The 9,169-nt window shown below is 50.9% G+C and overlaps 1 protein-coding gene across 1 annotated transcript in view; it reads left to right on the forward strand.

Moving 5' to 3' along the window:
- Nucleotides 1-8,865, forward strand: part of LOC138169816 (protein shisa-8-like) — a 28,970-nt gene extending 20,105 nt beyond the window's left edge. The window contains exons 2-4 of the mRNA XM_069099359.1: nt 5,302-5,429; nt 7,129-7,275; nt 7,737-8,865. Of these exons, the coding sequence (XP_068955460.1) occupies nt 5,302-5,429; nt 7,129-7,275; nt 7,737-8,149 (688 nt within the window). The 3' untranslated portion in view covers nt 8,150-8,865. The remainder of the gene's footprint in view (nt 1-5,301; nt 5,430-7,128; nt 7,276-7,736) is intronic.
- Nucleotides 8,866-9,169: the final 304 nt, after the last annotated feature.

Here is a 9,169-nt window from a genome sequence, read left to right on the forward strand (position 1 = left end):
GAGAGAGAGAGAGAGAGAGAGAGAGAGAGAGAGGGAATGAGAGAAAGAGAGGAAAGAGAGAGAATGAGAGACAGAGACAGACAGAGAGACAGAGAGAGCACATCAGAAGACCTGGTTAAATGTGGGGCCAAATTCCTTCTTAAGAAACTGCTATAAAATACCATTCTCCCATTTGTCAGGTAGAGGAGAGGAATAAGGTGAGTATGTGTGAGACCCTTTAAGTCTTTCACATGAAGGGAAATTGTTAAAAAAAAAATCAAACTCAAAAGCTGCTGTGAAGGTATACAAAATTCATGCTGGCACATTCAGGAACTTTAAAATCCAAAGCCCAATTTTCTAATAATTGTATTCAGACATTTGCTGGATTGTGCAGTAAAATGCAGGCCTATGGATGATTGTACGATTTTCTTTTCTCCTCTTACAAAAACTCCTTCAGACTCTCAGCCATTCCAAGGGCTTTTGCTTTTTTTCCAAAAACAGTTTTACCCTTGACATATCAGGCTTAATCACTTGCCAGAGCAAGGCAGTGCCGTGTTTCTTCTCTTGCCCCTCCCAATTTTTCTGATCACACCACAACTGCAAGAGAATATTCATGATTAAAGTGTCTATGAGATTAAGCAAAAACAAACAAATGAATGAATGAACGAAAACAAATCATTAGATCCCCCAAATCTCTGGTAATGGTTCAGGGATAGACAGCTGGGAGCACCCCAGAGGTCAGTGATAAAACTCCTGATACAGTTACAAGTTGCAGAAAATAATATTATAAGTAACAGACCCCAGGAAAATGCCTCAGAGTAGGCTAGGCATTTTATAACATACAAATGATTTTTAGAAAAATGAAAATTGTTTCCATCTACTAGCTGCTAGATGGAAGGGGATTGACATGGAACAGGTTCTATTCACAAACCATACTAATATAGTTTCTCTTCAAGATCAAATACCTTTCTTTCTCCATTCTGGATGCTTGGCCAACAGAAGGGGAGAAACATGGGATACATGAAGGCATTTCTACCACCTAGGAGTTAAGTGAAGTCAGCACACTCCTAGACTCCCAAATTCTGTCCCTGTCAGAGGGGGACATCATGGGATCAGCAGAGATAGAGATAGAAAAGAGAAGAAGGTGCTTTCAGATCTGGGTGCATTTTTACACAAATTCCCCCAAATCTTAATTTCTGATTAAACACTTTAGGGAAGCCTATTCAGAAAAGAAAAGAAAAAACTCCATTAGGAAATTCAATAGAAGTAGCCATCATAACTTGTTCCCATCATAACTTGGAAATCTATAGTCCCAAAGATCACATCTCATAAGTCTCTTCTATGTTCAGTGCAACATTTTGAGATTGGGAGAGACTTCTTGGCGGGGTACATTATTCCTGTTTTTTCCCCTTTTTCCTTCTCGGTTATCCAGTTCAAGAAGAAAGAGGAATAAACCTCTGCTCAAAGTGTCCAATCAGATAATTCAGGGAAGTCTTATTACTGGAAAATTCCCATTGCTTTTTTTAAGTGACTGTAAATTAATCAGGGACTGTTTCCTCTGCTTTCTGATCAGCTCTAGGCATTGTCATGCACAAAAAGAAATAGATAGATAAACAAACAGCCAGATTAAGTAGCTATACATGAAGGCATTCAGTTTTTTGTTTTTAAATTTGTGGAGGGAGGAACAGATTAGTAAGAAATACTTGTTAGTAAAAATAATAAAACTATTAAAAAAAAAAAAAAGACACCAAACCCCTAGGGACAAAAGACAACATTCTCAATAACATTCCCAAGTCTGAAGAGGTGAACCAACTCTCCCTTTTGCCCCACATATCACTGGGGAGAGATGTCTTCTGGTAGCTAAGCACCAACACTAAACCCTGGGTAGATCAGTCCTTTTGGCAGAAATAGCCACTGGCAGCTGACGAGACAGCTAACCTAGACCTGGCCTGGCCCCAGGTGCCTTAGCTGGGAAAATAGCAGCTCTGAAGGACTGATTTTAATGACCCGGATCACTTGCCTAGAGAGCACCAATCTTCCACTTTGGGTGTTAAACATCAGTCTTCCATGCCAGGCTACCTGTGGTTAGGCAAATATTGGCAGCTGAATGGTACAGCTGATAGAGTGCTGGATTTGGAGTGAGCAAGACCTGAGTTTGAATCTGACCTCAGATATTTACTAGCTGCATGACCAAGGAAAAGTTGCTTTTTTTTTTTTTTTGCTTTTTGGAGGGCAATTGGGGTTAAGTGACTTGCCCAAGGTCACATGGCTTGTAAGTGTTAAATGTCTGAGTCTGGATTTGAACTCAGGTCCTCCTGACTTCAGGGCTGGTACTCTATTCACTGCGCCACCTAGCTGCCCCTGGACAAGTCATTTAACCCTGTTTGCCTCAGTTTCTTCATCTGTCAAATGAGCTGGAGAAGGAAATGACAAACCACTCCAGTAGCTTTGCCAAGGAAACTCCAAATGGGGTCACAAAGAGTCAGACACAACCCTGAGAAGCAGATGCTTTATTATCCCTATTTTATAGATAGAGCAACTGAGGCAAAAATTAAGTGTCTGCTTTCCAGAGTTGTTATAAGGCTCAAATGAGATCATATTGGTAAAGTATTTTGCAAACCTTAAAGAAATGCTTACTGCTAAAGCTAGTTCTTAGAGACCAGCCTCTAAGGTTATCAGCTTTAGCCTAAACTTCACACATTTAGCCTCAGCAACCCTCTGAAGTTTTGTGCCAAGTTCAGGATGACAAGGGCTCCTTCCTACCTTATGCTAACTGCACCCCTGGACCCTCACAGGAAACTATAGGGGCTGGATTCAGAGTGTCCCATGGGCAGAGAGAGCCCCAGGCCACAAAAGAGTAAGAGCTATTTAGAAAGCAGAGGGGTGGGTGTTGGGGGGGGGTCCTTCAGGCTAATTCTAGCTGGTCCTTGTGGGCACCCACTAATGGTCTCCCCTTTTGTTTCTAATGGTCATTGAGAGTCATCTCCCTGAAAGTGACATCTTTAAGGATGAGAGGCAGTAACAAGTTTGGATTAGTCACAATAATGAAAATGTCAGCCAACAGTCAAGGGAGAGAATGGGAAAGGAGGCCTAGGAGGCTGGATTCTGGGGCTGAGGAAGCTGACCCTGCTCCTGGCTCTGCTTCCCTTGGGGCATACAAAAACCTCACCCCTACCACAAGACTCCTGGGATGGCTCCTTCCAGCAACATCCTCCTCACTTCTGGTGCTCCAGCCCTACCCATAATTCAGCAAAGGAAGCTGAAGGGTTTTGAAGTCAGAGCATGGGGCAGGTGTCCAGATGTGCCTCAGGTCACAGTAGTACTTCCCAGTGTGGGGAAGTTGCAGAGATGCAGAATTCAGTTTAATATTGGACAAAATCCTAATAATCAGAGCTGCCCACATATAGAAAGGGCTGCCTTGGGAGGTAGTCAGCTCCCTATCACTAGAGGATTTCAAGGAGAGTTTGGCTGACAGCTTGTCAGGGATATGATGGAGATGTTCATGGTTGGTTTGGACTAGATGCCTTTGAGGTCCCTCCTAGCTCTAAAATCCAATGATTCTTCAAGAAAGATCCAAGATTCTGGTCTATTGGGGTAGGAGTTGAGCCAAAGAGTGAGGGTGGGGGGATGTAGAGTCTGGCCCTAATGACCCTCCTCTCCAAGAGAAGGAAAGTAGCACCTTGAACCAGTGAAGGGAGTACCTTCATCTGGGAGTTCCTTATATCACTATAACCTCAGGCTCAGTCCCCATCCCCTTTTATACCTTGGTAGAATGTAATCTCACTGAGGGCAAAGGATGGTCTTCATTTTTGTCTTTGTAGCCATGCCTAGTTATTTTAAAATCTGTTAAAAGTTTATCTACAAAAATATTTTTTATATTTTTGCACATTTGATGTTAGTCAGAACATGCAGTTAAATGTGCACAGGAATGCATGTAAAACAAGCTCATGTGTATAACATGCCAAGAGAATCTCAGAGCAGGGGAAGGAATGCCAGATCTGGCATTGAGGAGCTGACTATACAGACTCTGCACCAGTCCTTAGCCGAGGGACCTTGGGAAATCTCTTGGCCTCTCTCTGGGCCTCAGTGTTCCCATCTCTAAAACAAGGGGGTTGGACTTGGTGACCCCCCCCAGGCTCCTCGGCCCCCCCAGTCTGTGTGGGCCAGGCCATGGTGTGGGAACCAGGCTGTGAATGTAGGCACCCTGCCCCTCCCTCCCTGCCTCTGGAGTCCTCCTTCAGGGCCATCGCCAGGAGAGAAGGGTTTGAGTGTCAGAGCGGATCACTGGTTTCTAATCAGGGCAGCAGCTGGGAGGAGAGGCGAGAGCAGTCATCACCTCTTTAAAGAACAGGACCCGACAGGCCCAACGGCACCAATCCCCAGCAAGAGCCCATGTGGGCACACACACAAATATACACACATGACCACACATGCACTGGCGTGGGGCTGCTGAGCAGAGGCAAGGAAACTCTGGGGCCCAGAGAGGTGGAGACAGCCACTGAAGGTCACTCAGCCTTGGCTGCTCACACCCTCCAATCAAAGCAGCCCCAGGGCTGGGGCCCAGGTATCCTCTGCTCTGCCTCAGCCTCTCTGGGCTCACAAGTCCCCTTTTTCTCCTTCATTATCTGCTGGTCACATGAGAAGGGAGTTTTGACCAGCCCTGGCCCCAGCAGGCAGCTATGGAAGCTGGCTGTCTGGAGTGGCTCTGAAGGGGCTGACCAACTCACCCAGCCCCTGGGAAACTTGTATTTCTCTGCTCCTGTTCCATTTATGAAGTAGGAAAGGTAGGAGTGATGGCCTTCCCCAGCATCTTTCAGAGAGGGAAACCGAGGCCCAGAGAAGTTGTGACTTGCTCAAGGTCACACAGCCAGATAGTGGCATAGCCAGGAATCTACCCCAGGCCTTTCCATACACAGGCCAGAGAGGCCTCTGCCCAGTGACCTAGGCTTACATTAGCCCAGGCTGAGCTTGGAGGAACAGCTCAGGTCTTCTTACAGGGTCAGACTCAAACCTTGTAGGAGAACCATGAGAGAGGTATTGTAGGACCTGGAGCCAAAGGATCTGGGTTCAAATCTCAGATCATCCTTTTACTACCTGTGTGATGTTGGGCAAGTCCCTGGCCTTCTCTGGGCTTCTATTTCTGCACAGTAAGAAGAGGGCATTGGACCGGACTTCCGAGGTCCCTTCTGGCTCTAAATCTGTAATTCAAGGGAGAGGAAGGAGAGCCCAGTGCAGGCAGGGCTGGGCAGGGGAGGCTTTCCTGGAGGTCTGCACCGAAGACTGAGACAGGGCAACTCATGATGCTTATTTTCTCTCCCAAAGAACTCTGACTGACCTCTTGAAACAGCCTGGGCAGGACCCCTCAGCCCCACTGCCCCCACCCCTGGGGAGCAGTGTGCAGCTGCAGATGGGGGACAGCCTCTCTCGGGGTTCCCCCCGAAACAGCACAGGTAAGTGGGGAAGGAAAGGGAAGGGGGGCACAGAAAGGGGAAACTGAAGCAAGAGGCCCTTTCCTTGGGCTCAGGGGAAGCAGCTCCCTCAGAGGACTTGCTGAGGGATGGTCTGTAAGTGAATGGGCAGACATGTTGGAGGAAGAATGGGTGACCCAGCCCACACTGGTATGGGATGTCCCAGTGGGGGCTCATTCAGAACTGGGCATTAGGGCTGATTGGAAAAGCAGAAAATGGTCATTCTTGGAATCCAGTTCCCTCTCTTTCCTGCTAGCCCCTCCCATCTCACCCTCTGCCACTTCCCAAGGTCTGATTCAAGGCAGGGTACAGTGGGAAAGCCTTGGAGTCAGAGGACCTGAGTGTTGGATTCCACTTAAGCAAGCCACTCTGGGCCTCAGTTTCCTCATCTGGAAAATGAGCAGGTTGGGTTAGCTGACCCCTGAGGCCCCTTTCACCTGTCAATCTATTGAGCTAATCTCTCTGCTGACCTCCAGGCCTCTGCTAGCCTAATGAAATCTCGAATGGGAAAACCCACAGGCCGGCTGAAATGTAGGATGTCCAAAGCAGACACTCTCTCTTTCTTCCCAGACCCTGTCCCTCTCCTCCCTTCCCTCTTCCGGTTGGCACACCATCCTCCCAGTTCCCCAGGCTCCCAACGGAGGAATCGTCCCCACATCCAAGCCATTACCAGGCCCTATCGATTCGACCTTCCCAGAATCTCCCGAGAGAGCTCCCTCCTCTCCCCTGACACAGCCCCCGCTCTGGTGCGGGCTCATCGCCTCACACCTGGACTATTGCAAAGCTGCTGGGGATCGGCCTGCCTCAGGTGTCGTTCCCCCCACCCCCCACCCCCAGCGCATCCTCCATTCAGCTGCCGAAGCGCAGAACTGACATCACCGCCTCCCCCCACACACACACACTCAATAAACTCCAGGAGCAAATGCAACATGCTGTTGGTCGTTCAAAACCCTTCCTGAGCGACCCCTTCCTCCCGCCCGTTCTTGTTGCGCCCCACTCCCCACATACGCTTCAGCCCAGAGCCCCCGACCTCCTGGATGGTTTGCCCAAGACCGTCCATGTCGCGGCTCAGGGCATTCCCTGGAGGCGCCAGGCTCAGAACACTCCTGCTCATCCCCGGCTCCTGCTTCCTTGGCCTCCTTCAAGACCCAGCTCAGCGCCCCCTTCCCCAGAGACCTTTCCAAATGGAGTCCCTTCCCCCCCCCCCCCCCCCCCCCCCCCCCCCCCGCCTTCCCCGATCCTCCAATGCCTTTCCTTTGGGAGTGCCTTCTCCCGCCCTCTCTGTCTGGTGTATGCAGTTGCTTGACTCTTCCCCCACTGGAACGCAAGCTCCTTGGGGGGCAGGAACCGTCTTTCTTTGCATCCTCAGCCTTAGCACCGGGACTCACGTTGCCTGTAAGAAATGCTCATTGAGGAGCAGCTAGGTTGCAAAGTGAATAGAGCACCCTCAGACACTTAACACTTACTAGCTGTGCGACTTGGGCAAGTCACTTAACCCCAATTGCCCTGCATTCCCCCTTCCAAAAAGCAAAAAGCAAAAAAAATAAAAAATGCCCATTGACTGGCACACTTGGACCACTGGGGATGAGGGCCAGCAGAGAAACACAATGGGAACCTTATTGAGACCCCAATGTCACCCCCCCACCCCATGCACACACCTTTTCTCTTCTGTCCTCTCCAGACAAAAAGCACTTGAACAATGCCCCTCTGGGGGCTCCAATGTTGCCCTCCCTGGGGCTTGGCCCTTCTCATGGATCCCGGGTGCACCTGGGTAACAGCATGACCCTGCAGCCCGACTACACCAAGTACGCAACCCTGAAGGCCGCTGGTGAGTGCCCCTGCCAGGCACCTGCCCATCTCCCTCCCTTGACCTGCCCCCTTCCCATCCCATAAGGTCATGAGGACATCCCTCCTGGCCATTCAGTCTTGGATACCCCAACTCAGGATTCTCAAATTCTCTGCTCCAGCAAAGCTCCATCTTAGTTACCCTAAGCCCAGGTTCTAGAGCTCTCTCCCAACCACTTCACATCTGGGGTACCGTGGTCTTACCAAGAATTCCCACATTCCCTGCCTTGGCCAGGCCAGACCCCCACTTGCAGGCAAGGCAGGTTTGTAAGTTACTTCTTCAAATGCATCCAGATCAGCCTCCCACAATTGCCAGCCCTCTGTCTATCCCCTGCCTCCTCACCTCCATCCACAAGGCTCACACCCTAGCTCCAGCCCCACCCTTCACCAGTGCTCACTGCCCCCTGACCTGGATTTCTTTTCCTCTATCCCCCACTCCTACAGAGAGTACCTCTGGAGAATTTTACAAACGCTTCCCATCGGTGGATGTGCCTGTGCCCAGCACCGTGTCCCTCCCACCCCGGGTCCCCAGGCACCACAAGGATCTGCCCCTGCTGCTGGACGGCTGCCCCTGGGCCACGCCAGGCCCAAGGGCTAAAGGGCTCAGAAGTGGTACTCGGCCTGCCGCGGGGCCAAGCCCAGGGCCCCCCAGCTGCCAGGGCTGGGTCACTTCCCGGGTGCCTCCCAGGATCCCCCATGGGTCCAGGGCCCAACCCTCCCCAGCCCCAAGACGGGCCCCAGGCCATATGACCAAGCGTCAGTTCAGTGCAGAACAGCTGAGTGAGGCCTTCAGTCACCAGCCCCCTGGGGGGCCACGCCGCCTGACCACCAATAGCAAGGCTGAGGTTACAGTGTGAGGGCTCCAGCTCCAGGATGCTATTTTCCTCCTGGTGAGGGTCCTACAGGAGCAAGGCTGGGGTGGAAGGAGAGGCCAGGCTGGGAGTGCCCAGGAGTATCTGGCCTGACATCCTCATCCTTGGGGCCCATCTGGGCCCCTGGACCATCACAGATCTGGAGGAATGGAATTCTAGGCCCTATTGCTGCTTCTTGTCTGTAGGACCCTGGACAAGATCATTCCTCTCTGGGCTTTGGGTCCTTTCCCCCCTGTAGAATGAGGGGCTGGTCTAGGGAACATCCCCAAGAGTGCCACATCTCTAGTTACCTGTCTGCCTTCTATCTCTGAGCTATCCCCAGACTCCTAAATGGTGGGGGGCACGTCCCTTCCCCCAGCCCAAGGCCAGACACTCCTGGACAGTTGGCTGGGGGGTCACTGGGCTCTGGGCTAGCAGGAGACAGCCTGTTTCATGTCGTCAGTATCAAAGACTAGTATCATCAGTGGGATTCAGACCCTGCCTGACAAGGCAGGCCCCTTCTCTCCAAGGGTCCTCTCCACCTTAGGCCCAAGGGGAGGAGGAAAGGGCCTGGGGGTGTTGAGGTGGAGGAGGGGGGCAGAGGGTTACAGGGGCAGTGGACAGAGGAAGCCACAGCTATCTGGGGTCCCTACTTGCTCCTTTGTAAATAAATCTAACCTCCCCTACTCAATAAACATGGCCTCCCCAGGAGAGGAGGCTGGCTGGTAGATTCTTATGGTTGTCTAAGGGTTTTCCTTCTGAGTTTCCCAGAGATGAGAATCTCCCTTCAGAGAACAGTCCTGCCCCAACCTAGCCCTATGCCTCATGAGGAGGTCTGGGCCAGGGTCAGGGTCTCACCTGCAGAGAGGAGAGGGTCCTGCAGCCCCACAGGCAGAGTGCCGGCCTGTCTTGCCACATTGCCCCCTTCCCCAATATGGCAGAGAAGAAAATCCTGTGCTCAAATCCTCATTCTGCTCCTTTCCACATGACTTTAGGGCTCTCTCTCTCTCTCTCTCTCTCTCTCTC

This window comes from Petaurus breviceps, unplaced genomic scaffold, assembly GCF_028583685.1.
Source record: "Petaurus breviceps papuanus isolate PSGF00001 unplaced genomic scaffold, PetGlider_PUasm1.0 379, whole genome shotgun sequence".
Lineage (NCBI taxonomy): Eukaryota > Metazoa > Chordata > Mammalia > Diprotodontia > Petauridae > Petaurus > Petaurus breviceps.